Raw genomic sequence first — 19,376 nt, 5'->3', positions numbered from 1 at the left:
TCTGGCCTAAGACAATCAGTACACTTCATTCTCTGGCCATAGTGACTGGCTCAGGAATAAGCACAGATCCAAGCCTATTCAATCAGAGTGAACCTCAGGAGTTTTTTTGAAACCTCCGGGAGGAAGATTAATTTATTTCTGCTGGATTCAAAGTAGGAAGGAAATCCCCCAGGGGCTGACAGCTGTTATGTTGCAGTCCTTTGGACTCTAAGAGTAGAGCCAACAGCAAAGAAGCAGAACCAAAAAATGGAAAGAGTTCATCTAGTTCATTCTGACACTGTTTGAACCATGGGTTAAAGAGTACTTAACTTTATTTCTGAAATATTCAAACATGTAAACGAATTAATTCACTTTTTTCCCAAGGTCGTGTAAGTTAATTTTTTCTGAAATTTACACCTGAAAGAATCCTGATATAGATAATAGTACCTGGGAAGTCAGGTGAGGGTGGGAGTTGAGCAGCAGACCCAGAAAGGTAGAATAAGCTGAATGGAGGGATGAGGAGGAGGGGCTGTGCAGCGCCCTCTACTGTAGCCTAGGAGTTGTCAATCTTTCTTAACCATTATAAAATAGCTGAGTAAACTCTCACCTCTTGTAACATTGGTCTCAAACCATGTACTCATAGCAGCTGAATAACTAGGGGACTTAGTAGGCAAATTTCAGGATGTTGGGGTGTGTGGGTAATTTTTTGAGACCTGTAGAGGGGATGTCGATAATTTTTTGAGACCTACAGAAAAGAAGCTAGCTTTCAAGAAAGTAGGGAGGGATGAGATCATCATCTGTTCTGAGGAGAAAGGTCTTTTCTGCTTGCGGCCAACAATTCAAGAAGTTTGCGAATCCAGTTATCCAGAGCCTTGTAGGTTTGGGAAAGCTAAATTTCATACTCCGATCTGAAGCAATAGAAGGCACATTGGTGGAAAACAAAACAATAAGCCCAGGACCAGAAGGTGCCCTGACATGCAAGCCCCTGTAAGTAGCTGCCTTGCTTCCTGCCTAAGGAAAAATTCCTTCTAATTGTACAATCACAGTTGGGTGCAGTCTGGACCAATGAGCATGTCAGCTGTGCCTTCCTGTCCCAGATTCTTATAACTAAAGGAATGGATTAACAATCATGTGATCCTCCTGGCTTCAATATATCCTAGACCTTAAATCTGGGAAATTTCATCTCCATTTCTCTTCAGCTGCCCACACCCTCTGAAGACAAACAATGCTCTACAAATATCTGTAGTTATCATTTGTCCTTCCCTTCTTCCAGTGTCTGTTCTTTCTTATTCCAATAACATCTCTGACTTTCTTTCAGGTGCCATTCTCTTGCCCACCTTGAGATACAGCATCCCACTCACAGACTTCAACCATCAACCTACCACCTTTTCCCCTTAATCCTGGTGTGTTAGTCCTCCCTTATCTGAGGTTTCACTTTCTGTGGTTTCAGTTACCCGATGTCCACTGCAGCCCAGAAGCAGATGATCCTCCTGACTTATCATCACAAGGTCAGTAGCCAAACGCTATGCCACAATGCCTGTGTTGTTCACCACACTTCATCTTATCACGTAGGCATTTTATCATCTCCCATCGTCACAAGAAGGATGAGTATAATAAGATATTTTGAGAGAGGTCACACTCACATAACTTTTATTACAGTATATTGCCATAATGGTTCCATTTTATTAGCTATTATTGTTAATCTCTTGCTATGACTAATTTATAAATTAAATTTTATCACAGGTATGTATGTATGTACACATGTATGTATAGAAAAAGACACATATGTAGGGCTTGGTACTATCCACAATTTTAGGCATTCACTGGGGGTCTTAGAATGTATCCCCCATAGATAAAAGGGGACTACTGTACACATTTTCTCCAATTTCAGTAAACCTCTTCCCCCCCACCCCCCAAGTGCTCTGGCTTGCCCATCTCCTTTCAATTTTCAGTCAACACCATCTCTCCTCTTTTCTTTATCCTGGGCGCAAGTTCAGATTATATTTTTCTGTTTCCCCTGCAGTTAGGTGAGGCCAAATGACTGAGTTCTGGTCAATCAATGGAATGGAAATGCAAACAAATGTGTGACATTTTCAGGCTGGTCCTTAAAAACTTCCCTCACTCAGGCTTCTTTCTCTTTCCCATCTGTTAGAAGGATAAAGAAGATTCTAAAGTCCATGACTGACCATGTAAACCAGGGATAGATGCCCCTTACTCTCACCACCAGCATCTCAATGACCTTCAGTGGATTGTTACAGCAGGGTCAATTAAACTGTTACTGTATTAAGCTACTGAAACTCTGGGGTTGTTTGTTACTTGGTTGACTTGTCCTAATACATCAATCAAAACTATTCATATGAGATTATACAATCTTTTATTTCAACCTGTCTTTTCAAAATTGTAACCCTTCTGTTCTCTTGACTTTATTTGCTGCCTTCCTGGAAAAACAAACTCAGCTCAGGATATCAATTCCATTGTCTGCTTTCTAAGCTTTATGCTACCTTCTAGCTATAAGGTAGAAGAGTAATTCATAAGACCAAAAGAACTGGTACTACCTCAGGTGATCCCCAACACTACCAGTCCACCTATTTTGACAACCTCCCCTATGTTTCTTGAGCTCTAGGAAACATCTAATACTAATCAGCATTCCCTCCTTGAAACCTTCTCTTTCATTGGCTCTCATTGTACTGCTCTCCAAGTTTTCCTACCTCTTTCACTTCTTAGACTGCTTTTCAGTTCCTCATTCTGCCCTAACTCTTATTTCTCCATTACCCTTTAAATCCCTTATGTTCTTCTGTTTTTATCCGTTGGAGACAACCTCATTTACTCCCATGACTTCCATGACTACCATGTACATACATTGACAGCTGTAAAACATATCTCCAGTCTAGACAAGTCTTGAACCTCAACCCTCCTGATATTTCCAATAGGCACAAAAAATGTATCTGGCTGAAGTCACCACCTTCTCCCATCTCCCCTGAAATCTGCTCTTCCTTCGCCTGCACTCCCTTGGTCAATGGATCCCCTTAGCCATAGCCTGGAAAGATGACTCCCTCCTTCCAGCTCCACAACTATTTATAACTCTTCCCATCCTCTAAATATAATTTGGATCTGTCACTTCCACATACCTGTTGCTACCAACATTTGTATTTTCTTACCTGAATTACTTCAAAAACATCTCCACCAATTTCCAAACCTCTAGTTTTACTCCTCCAAATCATCCCATACGGCTGACACACAGATCGTTCTACCATACAAGTTAGATGACATCCCTTTCCTACTGGATATCTCAATGGCTCCCTACTACCTTTGGAATAAATAATTCTCCATCTCTTCTCAACTCCAGACACTTTTATCAAACGTCCCTCTGGACATTTTTACTCCTGTCTCTCACAGTGACTCATATTCAATATATCTACCCTTCCTAACGCTGAATCCAAATCTGAGTTTCTTACCATATTTCTTTCTCCATGAACAGCATCTCCATTCATCTGTGCCTAAATCAGATATCTAAACAGCATTGGGGATCATCCCCGGCCCTCTCCTCAACATCCAATTCATCGTAAATCCTTTAGACTCTTCCTGTTTATTATTTCCTGAATTCATCAGCTTCTCCTCAAACCCATCACACATAGCTTAGCCCAGATCACCATCATCTCTTGTCTGCAACAGCCTTCTAACTAGTCTTTTTCTAATCTCATCCTCTCTTCAAAACCTTTCACATGTAGGCAGAATAATCTTTCTAAGATGTTATGATTGTGCTTAAAACCTTACAATGATACTCCACGGCTTTCAGCAACACACACACACACACACAAAATAGCTGTAATGGAGCTTAGTTCCTAGTGAAGGAATATGAAAAAATAAATAAGATAACAAGATAATAGATGATGTCAACAAGGAGGGGCGGGATGGTGATTTTAGATCTTCGTGCTCAGGGCCAGCCTATTCCAGAAGTGATATTTCAGTGAGACCTGAAGGATCAGAAGGAGCTAACCTTGAAAGAGGAGGCCAACTTCAATTTGCTTACTTACCATCATCCCCACTGGGCTGTGAGCTCCTTGAGGATAGGACCCATGATTTATTCATCATTCTATTCTAAACATCTACCACAGGTTTGGGTACTCTTAAGTTTTGGATACATATTTGATGAGTGAAGGGATGAATGAAGGTTACAGTTAAATTACTGGGCAGTGCAACTTTAGGCTAATTGTGTGCTCACATTTTTTTGTACATATGTTGACATCAACTTGTGGAACTTCCAAGATGACAAATTTCTAGGAAGCCAAAAACTAATGGGATTGACTTTAAAGAGGAGTTTTACTTTCCTTAAATCCTTCTAAAATATTTCAGAGCAGATTCTGCACAGAAGAATCTTTTACAACCAGGAGCCTGAAGGGAATATCAGAATGGATAAACACTTGCTAGGATAGCACAGGATATTTCAGCCCCATCAACTCCAGGATCAGTTAACAGTCTGGGCTCCAATGGCCCCTGACTTTGAGCTTTTTGATAGGCCAAAACTTTTTGTAGAAACTGAAATCAACCTCAGACATTCAGATTCATAAAGAAATGATTTCAAGTAATCATGGTTCATTTCTGCTCAGCAGCTAAAAACAATAAAAGATTCTCTAAAATATACTATATTGCATTCAATGACTGAATTTGATCCTGATACATAAGATATACAGGTTCATAACACTTTACTTGCAAAGTAAAAGGTTTTTCTTTTAAAACAAACAAACAAAACAAAAATGAAGCAGCGAAACCTAACCTGACAGAAAAATATGTTTATCTTTCATTTAATCTACTTAGTGGGACTATGCATTTGTTTTACTGTAGAACCGTGATGTGTTTAATTAAAGGGTGCTGTCTCTGACCCCACAGGGATATTGGGTAATATAGGAAATATGCAATATACTTTTTTTTCTAAACTCCAAAAAGTTCTGGCATTAAAGGTACATCTGACCGTAAGGATTTTGGGTAGGGATCTGTATTCTATTATAACACTCACTCAATTCTATTTTCTTGAATTTTAAAACTTCCATAACGTATGGGCTTTTAAGTACTCAGGGAAAGTAAGTCACAGAAACACAATTAGCATTATTTTAGCATTTGGAAGCAATCTATAATTGAAAACTGTTTGGAGTTTCCTTTCAGATCTGATTTAAAATATGCATTTATGCCACTATACTCTTGCTTTTCCAATAAGTATAAACTTCTACGAGCTAGCGCTTCTGACCATGAGGAAGGTTTTATGGATAAATCCTTTATACCACACATCTAGCCTTAATCTGGGCATTGCAAGCTTCAGAATAATTTCCCACAGCTTCTAATTTTCCCAAGTGTTTAATTGTTCTCATTTTATAACTTTTGTAATTTTCTTAGATTTTATATTTTTTTCTCCCTGAAGTTTCAAGAACAGTACCTACCTGCTAACAGCAAGGTTTATACTGTTTGCAGGCATACACCCAGTATCCAGCTGCAAACCTCATTAGGTAAACTATTTCTGATTCTCATCAGAATCAATCATCCTACAGAAATGTTTTCTATTTTTCCCATCACACAACTGAGCAAACTTGGGTTCAGTTTGTCCCAGGCCACATGGCTACTAAGTGACAGAGCAGAATTTAAACCCTGGAATGTCTAGTTCCAAAGTTTGTTTCTTCCAAAACATCATGAGGCAAATAATTGGCCCACGCTCCAATCTCAGTCTCAACTTGAGCACAGTTGGAAGAAAGACTTTAAAGCTGCTTCATCCATGGTAGAAATAAGAGTGTAATTTTTTTGGTCTTTTTTTAATGTCTACGCCAGAAATTTGACAGTATCTTTACACTTCCATAAAATGAAGATACAATATCTGGTTTTAAAAGATTCAACTTTAAAGCCATGTAAGATAGGAATTGATGTAATTTTGGTTTTGTTTTATTTTTTTAAATAAATCCAAATAATTATAATTAACTTGACTTAGAACAAATACATCAAAAACCAGGGGTTTAATACCCACCTTTTACAAGCACCAACTACATTTATTGGAAACATTATCATACAAGTTGTAGAGAAAGGCTTACACCTTGTAACAACAGAGCATAAAGGGACAGAGATGAAGATCATTAATGATTTTAATTATTTTAAGGCCCATTAAAATTAGAGAAATAATCAAAGCACCCACAATGTTAAGGGTTTATTATTACAGCATTTTAGAGTTTACTAGTTCATACCTTTCAATCACAGCAAGTTATTAGCAGTGAAGGGATGAACCCTCTTAAGAGGATTTTTATATCAATGATAGAGTGTTACGGACAAGACAACCTAAGTTAAAAAAAAAATTAGTAGCAAGCGCTAGTTGAGTTAATCAGTTAAAGACAAACTCTGCCCTTGGGAAGCTAAATGAAAAAGCAACAGTAAAGCTTACAGAACTTAGCTCGTACAATTTGCCTTGAAGGCGGAAGATTGGTTCCCTGAAATAGCAAAGAATTATATGCTTTAGTTCAGAAAAAAGTTTTTAAAATAAAGTCTGTTATTACCTCTTCTCCTTTCAAAACAATGGAAAAACTTCTAGAGCAGAGGTTTCAATTTGTTCAATAATTGTACCTCTGAATTAAAAAGAAACCTATAAAATCATCATTGTTTTGACTTGAAAAGAAATAACAATGCAAATATTCATTATCACATAAAACATAAAAGAAACAGCAAACTGTCAGAGTTAATGCAATCTCTGCAGAGCGCTATTAGTCAGAGACAGCTGGTCAGCCCAAAACACAAAAACTCAAAAGATCAGATCTTCTTAGGAATTAACATCTTCATTAACCAACAAAAATTTGGTATGGCAGCGATAAATCCAACAACTGCCTTCTTTTATGAGCTGTCCCTTCACTGTTACCAAGCTGTGCAAATGTGTGAACTAGTCAGCAGCATCAGAAGCTCATGCAACTACTCACCATATTTTAACCTTGAACTGACTCACAAATTCAATGTTAAATCAAATTTAGGGGTAACATAAGCAAGCAAAGTAAGACACAAGGAGTCAATTTTGAAAAGCAGAGCAAGTAGCAGAAAAGTTATTTAAAATAAATCAATAAAGTTAAGTGCATAAGGTAGCAAAAAAAAAAAAAATGCAACACACTCCAAAAACCTTAAAAGCAAAAACAAAACAAAACAAAACAAAAAGCTGCATTTTCAGCAAGATTTGCACATGATTAATTTGCATTAAAAAGCAGTCAATCAAGCGACTGAGTTCAAACTTTGGGGAGAGTGCATGCACTGATTATTTTAAAAATTCCTACCTGATTTCCAATTGTGTTTTTCTTGTGAACCTGACTGCTCCTCTGCTGAGCACTAAGAAAAGCAAAGGAGAAGAGCACTGAAGAAACTTTGGGAACATGTAACAGATATTAAAATATATACAGGCTTTCAAAATATATCAACAACTGAAGCAGAGCAAATACCAAAACTCCAGGAAGGAAATTCTGGAAGCAGTTTAATTCTGGAAGCAAAACCAACTAAGGGGAATTAGTACCAATTAACAAGCCCAAAACAAAAACATAACACCACAGGATAAAAAGCTGTATTGCTACATCAGTGACAGGAGTTTGTGCAAGTATTTGTGATGTCCTAGTATGTATACAGAACAGTTGTACTGAAAATTAACAGTTAACACTTATTAAATATACATACCAAATAAATGTCATGTTCTAAGTGCTTTGTAGGTATTAGTGATTTTGATTTAAATTTCAATTTTAACCCATGAGATAGTTACTATTATTTTTCTCATTTTACAGATGGAGAAAATGAGTCACAGAGAAGCAAAGTGGCTTTCCCAAAGTCACTCAGCTAATAAGTACCAATTAGTCTGATTCCAGATCCCAAACTCTCTGTGAAATTACCCAAACTCAATGCTTTGAATTCTACATTCCGACAACTCCTACAGTGATCTCTAGCTTGGACCTTTCTCCCCAGCTCCAGACACGTAAATGTTCTTGACAACTCACGCTTTCCACTTGATGTCTAATGCACATCTCAAACTTAATGTGCCAAGACTGAACTTATGATCTCTTCCTTAAAACCTGCTCCACCACAGTTTTCCCCTCCTCAATTAGTGGCAATTCCATATTTCCAAGTGCTTAAGCCAAAATCCTTGATTCTTCTCTCTCTCTCGCACTCCATATCCAATCACGAGCATATGCTATTGACTCTACTTTTTAATATGTATTTAAAATTCAACAATGTATTAAAATTCAACAGCTTGGGGTGCCTGGCTGGCTCAGGTGGTGGAGCATGAGACTCTTGATCTTGGAGTTATAGGTTGAAACCGCATGTTGGATGTAGAGATTACTTAAAAACAAAAGTCTTTTAAAAAGAAATAAAATAAAATTCAACATCTTTTTACCACCTTCATTGCTAGCACATTCGTCCAAGCCACTGTCCTCTCTTACTTGTGTGGTTGTGATCACTTACTCGGGTCTCTGTTTCCACACTTGTCCCCCTAACATTGATTCTCAACACAGAGGCCAGAGTGAGTGATCCTTTTAAAAAGGGGATCCTTGCCACTCTTCCGCTCAAAACATTCTATACTACTATGCAATACCATTCTACTCAGGGTAAAAGTCCTTACAATGGTACAGGCCCTACTCAACTGACCCCCACCCTCTGCCTCTTTGCATCATCAACTCTCCCCACCTTGTTCACTGGAGAGGTCCAGCCACACCGACTCCGTTCTTTTTTTCGAGCCTACCAAGCATACTCCCACCTGAAGCCTTGATATGCTTCCCCCATACATCTGCATGGCTCTTGATAGCACCTCCTTCAAGTCTTTGTTCAAATTTATCTTTTCAGTGAGACCTACTATGATCACCCTATTCAAAATTGCATGCCTCCCTCCTCCAGGACTCTCATCCTCTTTATACTGTTCTATTTTTCTTTATGGCACTTTTCACCTTCAAACATACTATATAGTTTACTGATTTGTGTGTCTATTTTCTGTGCTCTTCCATTAGAATGTAAGCTCCTTCTAAGCAGAGGGTTTTGCCTGTTCCATATCCCCAGTGCCTAGAAACTACTTTGGCTTCAACAAATATCTGCTGAATGAAAAGTCCAATGAGACTGATATCATTATAACATGAGCAAAGAGGCGTTAAGAGCCTGATATGACCCCAACAATTTAACCCCAGAGCCCAGATATTTCTATGTGATGTTACTGTTTCTGTCAAAAGAATTGAAGGCTTTCTTTTCAGCTAATCCATGAGTAAACACCTATTGATACAAGAAAACACAAGTCATTGGTAATTCTGAGAAGACTAGTAATAACTGAATCCTCTCACTGGTTGTTTAATAGTTTATAGAAGCTGTTTTGGAGATTGATGAAATAGTCTAAAACAGAAAAAGTAGATTAAAGTCATTAATCAACAATTTATTTAAAAAATTTTTTTATGTTTATTCATTTTTGAAAGACAGAGACAGAGTACAAGCAGGGGTGGGGTGGCAAGAGAGGGGGACACAAAATCTGAAGCAGGCTCCGAGCTGTCAGCACAGAGCCCGATTCAGGGCTCGAATTCACAAACTGCGAGATCATGACATGAGCCGAAGTCAGACACTCAACCGACTGAGCCACCCAGGTGCCCCAACATTGTTTTAAGTTTATTTATTTTTATTTATTTTGATAGAGAAAGTGAAGGTGGGGGAGGGGAGAAAGGGGAAGAGAGAGAAAGAGAGAGAGAGAGAGAGAGAGAGAGAGAGAATCCCAAGCAGATTCTGCACTGACAGTGCAATGCAGGGCTCGAACCTACAAACTGTGAGATCATGACCTGAACCAAAATCAAGAGTAAGACCTTAACCAGCTGAGCCACCCAGGCACCCCAAACAAAAAATTAAAGTGATGGGATATTATGATTCAGGAGCACAGCACAAATCACACATTCAGAAAAGTTGTTCAAAATAGCAATCTTTTATAATCTCCAGTTCTTCTTAAACTGCTTCTCCTTACTCAAACTCGTGAAGAAATATATACTGCATTCAAATGAGGCTGGGGAAGGCACCAGTGATAAAAGGTCACACAACATATGATTCCTTAAGATATTATGTGTGTATTTTCAGTTGTTTTTCAATTTGCTAATTTCAGGGTTTCAGCTTCTTCTTTCCTCATTATTGTTATTTTACTAGTTTTTAGTTAAATGCTTGCTTCCCTTAATCACTATGAAATTCATCTCTCTCCAACCATTTCTCTACATCATCCAAATTTAAATTATTCAGGTTTTTGTGGTGAAATTTTAAAGGAGACAAACTTTGTGTTAGGCTGTGGCCAGGGGTCTGATGCTTCCACACTGACTCCTGGCTTCTCACCAGGCCCTGAAGCATGGAGTGTGTCTCAACGTATTATTCCCCTGGGGCTTCAGATTTTGGCCATGCTTTCTTTCTCTAGGGACTGCAGGTTTCTCCTCTTCTGGGAAGAACTGGGACAGCTACTATTGTAGTATGACCATGCCATCTTCCTGGCAATGGTCATCCATTCCAACCACCATAATTCTCTTTTAGGGTTTTGTTTTTTATTTTTTAATTTTTTTTTCAACGTTTATTTATTTTTGGGACAGAGAGAGACAGAGCATGAACGGGGGAGGGGCAGAGAGAGAGGGAGACACAGAATCAGAAACAGGCTCCAGGCTCTGAGTCATCAGCCCAGAGCCAGACGCGGGGCTCGAACTCCCGGACCGCGAGATCGTGACCTGGCTGAAGTCGGATGCTTAACCTACTGCGCCACCCAGGCGCCCCTCTTTTAGGGTTTTCTTAAGGGGACATGTTTTAAAATAAATCACTGACTATTATGATCATTTCAAACTATGATAGATCCATGGGTGTTTAAAGTAGGCAAACTATTGGGGACCTTTGAATTATGTGTAGGTCCCCTTAAATCACATAAGAGAACAAAACAGAACATAAAGCAAAAGCCAGAGATTGTTGATGACTCCCTGTGCTACCTTAATAAAAAAAAAATATATATGGCTCTTATAGTGTGTGTGTGTGTATTTGCGTGTATAGATAGAAAGAAACAAAGGGTGGGGGGACTGGAGTAGCTGTTTCTTAGGTTCCTTTTATTTATTATTTCTTTTAATGAGAGAGGGAGAGTACATGTACATGAGCAGGGGAGAGAGTCAGAGGGGGAGACAGAGAGAGAGAATATCTTGAGCAGGCTCCATACTTAGCCCAGAGCCTAACGTGGGGCTTAATCCCCCAACCCTGGGATCATGACCTGAGTCAAAATCAAGAGCCTGACACTCACCAGACTGAAGCCACCCACGTGCACCTCTTAGGTTCCTTTTACATCCAAGATTCCTTGAGATGCAAAGTTATTTTCAGAAGCTTATGACCGACATTAGGTGAAGAGACTTTGCACTGACAGAAACTTTATCTACTCTGCAATCCTAGTTAGGATCTACCATATTCCAAGAATATGCAAAAAGAAAAAGATTTATCTTATAAGCCAATCTCAAATATTAGTGTTAAAACAAACACTAAATTAACTGTACTTTTGACCTAAAGAATAATCTTTTCACAGCAACTGGCCCCATAAAAATACTTATTAATGATGCATTTAGGTACTTGAAGTTACCCCATAAACAACATAATAAAAACCAAACTGTCTAGTTAGAAAACATTCTTTATCTTAACTCTTATATATGCAATGATGATTGAACTGAAAGCTTTTCAAAATATTTATTTAAAAATGGGAAGACTTCTGGGAAAATGGCAGAGGAGGAGGATCCTAACCTCACCTGGTCCAACTAACATACCTAGTAACAGCCACATCAGCACAACCAAAGCAGAAAATGACCTGAAGAATGGCAGAACAGACTTTCCACAGTTAATTGTAGAGAGGAGGCCACATCAAAAAAAGGTAGGAGGGGCAAAGACACCGTGGGAAACCAAACTCCCAGTGAGACTAATCACAGATGGGAGGGACACTACAAGCACGGAAAAGGTAGAGAAACAGACTCCATCCCAGGCACCCCAGGCACAGGGGACCGGCACTAGAAATACAAGTGCCCGTAACATTTGGCTTTGAAAACTAGTAGGGCTTAACCTCATGAGTTTTTTTATAACCAGTGGGGCTTAACTCCAGTACTTTAAAAGTCGGCAGGCTTAGTTCTGGGAGATGTGGAAAGCAATAAGAAACTGCGTCTCTGCCCTAATGAGACAGGACAACAAACAATCCCACCAAGATATAGCACAGAAGCAGCAGTTTGAAAAGCGCATGGGGTTTATGGGCAGGAGAGTTATTTAGTAATCTCAGAATGCATGCTGGAGTGACAGAGAGCTTTAGGAGACGTCTCCAAGAACAAAAGAGCTGGCAAGTGCCATTTCTTCCCACTGCCCCGCCAACCCCTGACCCAAGCCTAGGTAGCCAGACACCTGTGGAAACCAGCTTGAGCACCCTCCACCTAGCTTGTTGACACCGTGCACTTCACCCCTGCATTCTCCTGTGGATTCAGCCCATCCAACCTGCCTCATTCTACCAGAGTCCCTCCAAAGTGGCTCCTCCTGCATCTCATCCTGCAAGCGGCCGCAAAAGGGGCTGGCAACACTCCAAGGTGACTCCTGCCCTGGTGAGAGGGGAAGAAACTACACACACCAATCCCACTGCAGCCCCAGCAGCTGGCCTTACCCCTGGCAGGCTGGACAGAGTGCCCTGCTGATCAGTGCATCTGCAGCCCCAGCAGAGGGTCTTGGTCTCACTGCCAGCAACCCCCACCACAAAAACCTCCAAAGAGGCAGCGCGAGGAGAGAGCCCTGCAGTTTGAGATTACTTTGCAGCCCTAACAAACAGTCCTCAGGCCTGACTGCTGACATCACCCAGCTACAAGTCCACAGGGACCTCCAACTGGCCTCCTAACAGCACAGGGACCAAATCTTGCCCACAACAGGTAAAGTGAGCCACTGCAGCTGACTGGACTGAAGGCAAACAAGGTTTGACCACAACAGTAGGGTGCATGGAACCCACACAGGAGACACCCCTGAAGCTCCTGATTCCGGTGAACAGAGGATGTTGTGCCACAGAGCACCATAGGACCTCTTCCTCATAATGTCACTACTTTCAAGATCCAGGAAACATAACTGCCTTTCCCAATACATGGAAACAAACATAGTGAAACAAAATGAGGAGACAGAGGAATTTGTCACAATGAAAGAACAGACGAAATCACAGCAAAAGAGCTACATGAAACAAAGGCAAGCAATATGCCTCATTAAAAAAAATCAAAGTAATGGTCATAAAGATACTTACTGGACTTAAGAATGGAGGCTCTCAATGAGACCTTCAACAAAAAGATAGAAGATAGAAAACAAATAGAACCAATCAGAGATGAAGAATTCACTAAATAAAATTAAAAATACACTAGAGGCATCAATAGTAGCTTTGAGAAGGCAGAAGAATGGATCATAAAGCTGGAAGACAAAGTACTGGAAAGCGAACTGAACAGTAAAAAGAAAAAAGAATAATAAAACTGAGAATAAGTTAAGGGAGCTCAGCAACATCATCAAGCATAATAACATTTGCATTATAGGGATTCCAGGAGGAGAAGAGAGAGAAAAGGGGGCAGAAAATTTATTTGAAGAAATAATAGCTGAAAACTTCCCTAATCTGTAGAAGGCATCAGATACCTGATTCCAGAACGCATGGAGAGCCCCCAACAAAATCAACCCAAGAAGGTACACATGAAGGCACATAATAATTAAATGACAAAAAGTAGCGATAAAGAGAGAATTTTAAAAGCAACAAGAGAACTCAGTTACATACAGGGAAACCCAGAAGACTATCAGCTGGTTTTTCAGCAGAAACTCTGCAGGCCACAAGGGAGTGGCATGATTTATTCAAAGTGCTGAAAGGAAAAAACCCGTAACCAAAAACACTCAGCAAGGCTATCATACAGAATAGAAGGAGAGATAAAGAATTTCCCAGACAACAAAAGTTAAAGGAGTTCATCACAACTAAAGCAACCTTACAAGAAACATTGAAGAGAATTATTTGAGTAGAAAGAAAAGCCCATACTCAGGAGAAAGAAAATTGTGAAAGGAAAAAATTTCACAGTAAAATACAAACATAATAAAAATTAATCACTTATAAAACTAGTATGGGGGTTAAAGCACAAAAGCAGTAAAATAAATTATATCTATAAAAATCAGTTCAAGAGATTCACAAAATAAAAGAAAGTAAAATATGGCATCATATACATAAAACATGGGAGGGGAGAGTAAAAATTTAGTGCTTCTAGAATATGTTCAAAATTAAGTGACCATCAACTTAAAATAGACTGCTATATGTGTAAAATGTTCTATATGTGCTGAAGAGTAACCACAAACTAAAATCCTGGAACAGATATGAGAAAAAGAGAAAGCAATCCAAGCATACCATTAAAGAAAGCCATAGAATCACAAGGGAAGAGAGCAAGAGAAGTAAGGAACAGAGAAGAACTACAAAAACAATCATAAAACAAGTAACTAAGTGGCAATAGGTACATACCTGTCAATAATTACTTTGAATGTAAATGCACTCTAATCAAAAGACACAGGGTGACAGATAAAAAAGCAAGACCCATCGGGGTGCCTGGGTGGCTCAGTCGGTTGAGCTTCCGACTTCAGCTCAGGTCGTGGTCTCACAGTTCGTGAGTTCGAGCCCTGTGTCAGGCTCTGTGCCAACGAATGGCTCAGAGCCTGGAGCTTGCTTTAGATTCTGTATCTCTCTCTCTTTCCCCTTCCCTGCTCATGCTCTGCCTCTCTCTGTCTCTCAAAAATAAATAAATGTTAAAAAAAAAAAAAAGTAAGACCCATCTATGGGCTAACTACAAGAAACTGGCTTCAGACCTAACGATACATGCAAATTGAAAGTAAAGGGGAATTGAAAGTAAAGGGGTGGAAAAAGCATTTACCATGCAAATGGAAGCAAAAAGAAAGCTGGGGCAGCAATATGTTTCTCAGACAAAACAGACTTTAAAACAAAGACTATAAAAAAGACAAAGAAGGACACTACATAATGATAAGGGCAACAATCCAGCAAGAGGATATAACAATTATAAATATTTGTACACTCAACATAGGAACAACTAAATACATAAAGCAACCATTAACATACATAAAGGAAAAAAACTGACAGTCATACAACAATAGTAGTGAGCTGTAACAACCCACTTACATCAACAGATCACCTAGGCAGAATATTAACAAGGCAACAGTGTCTTTGAATGACGCATCAAACCAAATGGACCTAAAAGATATATTTAGATTACTCCATCTAAAAACAGTGGAATACATACTCTTTTCAAGTGCAAATGAAATATTCTCCAGAGAAGATCGCATGTTAGGCCACAAAACAAGGGTCCACAAATTCAAAAAGACTGAAATCATATCATGGTTCTTTTCTGACCACAATGGTATGAAAATAGAAATCAATCACAAGAAAAAATGTGGAAAGCACCTAAATACATGGAGGCTAAATAATGATGAGTGCATCAACCAAGAAATCAAAAATGAAATAAAACAAAAATACATGGAGAGAAATGAAAATGAAAACACAATGTTCCGAAATTTTTGGGATGTAGCAAAAGTGGCTCAAAGAGGGATGATTATAGCAGTGCAGGCCTACCTCAAGAAGCAAGGAAAATTTCAAATAAGCAACCTAAATCTTACACTTACAGGAGCTAGAAAAACAAAGCTCAAAGCTAGTAGAAGGAAGAAAATAATAAAAATTAGAGCAAAAACAAATGAAATAGAGATAAAAAAACAATAGATTAATGAAACCAGAACTTGTTCTTGGAAAACACTGACAAAACACTGACAAAACTGATAAAACTTTACCCAGACTCATCAAAAAAAGAAGAGGATTCAAATAAATAAATTCAGAAATGAAGGAGAAATAACAATACCCCAGAAATACAAAGGATTATTAAGAATATTATGCAAAATTATATGCCAACACACTGGACAACCTAAAAGACATGGATAAATTCCTAGAAACATATAACCTTCCAAAAGTGAATCAGGAAGAAATAGAAAATTTGAACATACCCATTACCATCAGTGAAATTGAATCAAAAACCTCAAAACGAACAAAAGTCAAGACCAGATGGCCTCACAGGTGAATTCTACCAAACATTTAAAGTAGAGTTAATACCTATTCTTCTCAAACTATTCCAAATAATAGAAGAGGAAAGAAAGCTTCCAAATTCACTCTGAGGCCGGCATTACCCTGATGCTAAAACCAGAAAAGGACACTACAAAAAGAGAAAACTATAAGCCAATATCTCTGATGAACATAGATGCAAAAATCCTCAACAAAATATTAGCAAACCAAATTCAACAATACATTAAATTCACCATGATCAAGTGGGATTTATTCTAGTGGTTCAATACTTGCAAATAAATCAATGTGACACATCACACTGACGAGAGACAAACAATATAATCATTTCAATACATGCAGAAAAAGCATTTGAGAAACTACAACATCCATTCATGATAAAAACTATCAACAGAGTAGGTTTAGAGGGAACACACCTCAACATAATAAAGGCCTTATGTGAAAAACACACCGCTAATATAATCAATAGTGAAAAACCAAGAGCTTTTCCTCTAAGAACAGGAGCAAGACCAGGATGTCCACTCTCACCACTTTTGTTCAACATAGTACTAGAGGATGCCTGAGTGGTTCAGTTGGTAAGCGGCTGACTCTGGACTTCAGCTCAGGTCATGATCTCATAGTTCATGAATTATAGCCCCACATAGGGCTCTGCACTGACAGCACAAAGCCTGCCTGAGATTCTCTCTCTTCTCTCTCTCTGCCCCTCCCCTGCTCTCTCTCTCTCTCCTTCAAAATAAATAAACTTAAAAAAAAAAAACCAAAATGAAAAACATAGTACTGAAAGTTCTACCCAGACAAAAAATCCAACAAAAAGAAGTAAAAAGTATCCAGATTGTAAGGAAGAAGTAAAACTGTCACTATTTGCAGATGACATGATACTATATAGAAAAAACCTTAAAGAATCCACAAAAAACTACTAGAACTAAAGATGAATTCAGTAGACTCAGGATACAAAATTAATATGTGGAAATCTGTTGCATTTCTATCAACTAATAATGAAATAGCAAAAAGAGAAATTTAGAAAACAAGCCCATTTATAATTTCACCAAAAAGAATAAAATACCAAAGAATAAACTTAACCAAGGAGGTGAAAGACCCATACTCTGATTATTATAAAACGATGATGAAAGAAATTAAAGATAACACAAACAACTGGAAAGATATTCCATGCTCATGGATTGGAATTTTGTTAAAATATCCATACTACCCAAAGCAATCTACAGATTGCATGCAATCCAGATCTATCAATACAAATAGCACTTTTCACAGAACTAGAACAAATAATATTAACATTTGTATGAAACCACAAGAGACCATGAGTGGCCAAAGTAATCTTGACAAAGAAAAACAAAGCAGGAAGTATCACAATCCTAGGCTTTAAGATATCTACACTACAAAGCTGTAATAACCAAAACAGTATGGTACATGCACAAAAAGAGACACATAGATCAATGGAACAGAAAAGAGAGCCCAGAAATAAACCCATGCTTTTATGTTAAATTAATTTACAACAAACGAGGCAAGAAAATACAAAGGGAAAAAGATAGTCTCTTCAACAAATGGTGTTGGGAAAACTGGACAACTACATGTGAAAGAATGAAACTGGACCACTTTCTCATAACATACACAAAAATAAACTCAAAATGATTTTAAGACCTAAATGTGAGACCTGAAACCATAAAATTCCCAGGAAAATAATACAGGCAGTAACTTCTTTGACATCAGCTATAGAAACATTTTCTAGATATGTGTCCCTTGGCAAGGGACACAAAGGTAAAACTAAACTGCTGAGACTACACCAAAATAAAAAGCTTCTGCGCAGAAAGTAAACCATCAACAAAATGAAAAGAAAACCTACTGAATGGGAAGAGATAGTTGCAAATGATATATCTTATTAGGGTACATATACAAGACACATAAAGCACTTCTACAACTTAACACCCCAAACCAAATAATCCAATTTAAAAATGGGCAGAGGAACTGATTAGACATTTTTCCAAGGAAGATATACAGATAGCCAACAGACACATGAAAAGATGCTCAACATCACTAATCATCAAGGAAATGCAAATCAAAACCACAATGAAATATCAGTTTACACCTGTCAGACTGGCTCCAAGCAAAAACAGAAGAAATAATAAGTACTAGTGAAGATGTAGAGAAACAGGAAGCCTCATGCAGTGTTGGTGGGAAAGCAGCCTGGTATAGCCACTGAGGAAAACATTATGGAGATTCCTCAAAAAATTTAAAATAGAATTACCATATGATCCAGTAATTCCACTAAATGGTATTTGCCCAACAGAAACAAAAACACAATTTGAAAAGATATATGCACTTTTATGTTTATTGCAGTATTATTTACACAAGTCAAGATATGGTAACAACCCAAATTTCCATTGATAGATAAATGAATAAAGATGTTTTACACACACACACACACACACACACACACACACACACACACACACTGGATCATTACTCAGTCATTAAAAAGAATGAAATCTAGGGGCGCCTGGGTGGCGCAGTCGGTTAAGCCTCCGACTTCAGCCAGGTCACGATCTCGCGGTCCGTGAGTTCGAGCCCCGCGTCAGGCTCTGGGCTGATGGCTCGGAGCCTGGAGCCTGTTTCTGATTCTGTGTCTCCCTCTCTCTCTGCCCCTCCCCCGTTCATGCTCTGTCTCTCTCTGTCCCAAAAATAAATAAACGTTGAAAAAAAAATTTAAAAAAAAAAAAAAGAATGAAATCTTGCCATTTGCAACAACATGGATGGACCTAGAAGGTATTATGCTAACTGAAGTCAGGCAGAGAAAGACAAATACCATATGATTTCACTCACATATGGAATTTAAGAAACAAAACAAATGAACACACAAAGATAAAAGAGACAAACAATAAAAAACATTCTTAAATAAAGAGAACCAACTGGTGGTTGCCAGAGAGGAGGTTGGTGGGGGATGAGTGAAACAGATAAAGGGGATTAAGAGTACACTTATCTTGATAAGCCCTGAGAAATGTACAGAATTGTACACCTGAAACCAATATAATACTGTATGCTAATTATACTTGAATTTTAAAAAATAAACTAAAAACATAAATTAAATTAAAAATATAAATAAATAAAAATTAAAATGTACTCATGAGAAACCATGTAAGGACTTGTAAGTTAATTTAAGCCTTTGGAGATATTCTTGGTGATAGGTACCTTAATTGGTTATATCTGCAATACTGAAAACATACCTATATATAATCCTTTAATTTGACGTAAGTCAAAAGTT

General features: G+C 38.3%; 1 protein-coding gene across 16 annotated transcripts in view; it reads right to left on the bottom strand.

Annotated features, from left to right (window-relative positions):
• DNM3 (dynamin 3) overlaps positions 1-19,376 on the bottom strand; it is a 569,293-nt gene that overhangs the window by 296,992 nt on the left and 252,925 nt on the right. For 11 of the 16 annotated variants that reach the window (XM_045049388.1, XM_045049394.1, XM_045049389.1 and 8 more), the window contains exons 13-14: positions 7,266-7,317; positions 6,411-6,440 (exon numbers count right to left, since the gene is read on the bottom strand). In XM_045049388.1, coding sequence (XP_044905323.1) covers positions 6,411-6,440; positions 7,266-7,317 — 82 coding nt within the window. The remainder of the gene's footprint in view (positions 1-6,410; positions 6,441-7,265; positions 7,318-19,376) is intronic. The other 5 variants (XM_045049391.1, XM_023247913.2, XM_023247915.2 and 2 more) reach the window with 1 other exon arrangement.

This window comes from Felis catus, chromosome F1 (genome assembly GCF_018350175.1).
Source record: "Felis catus isolate Fca126 chromosome F1, F.catus_Fca126_mat1.0, whole genome shotgun sequence".
In the NCBI taxonomy this organism is placed as follows: domain Eukaryota; kingdom Metazoa; phylum Chordata; class Mammalia; order Carnivora; family Felidae; genus Felis; species Felis catus.
The sequence above is the reverse complement of the archived record's forward strand: the minus strand, read 5'-3'. Positions and strand labels throughout refer to the sequence as shown.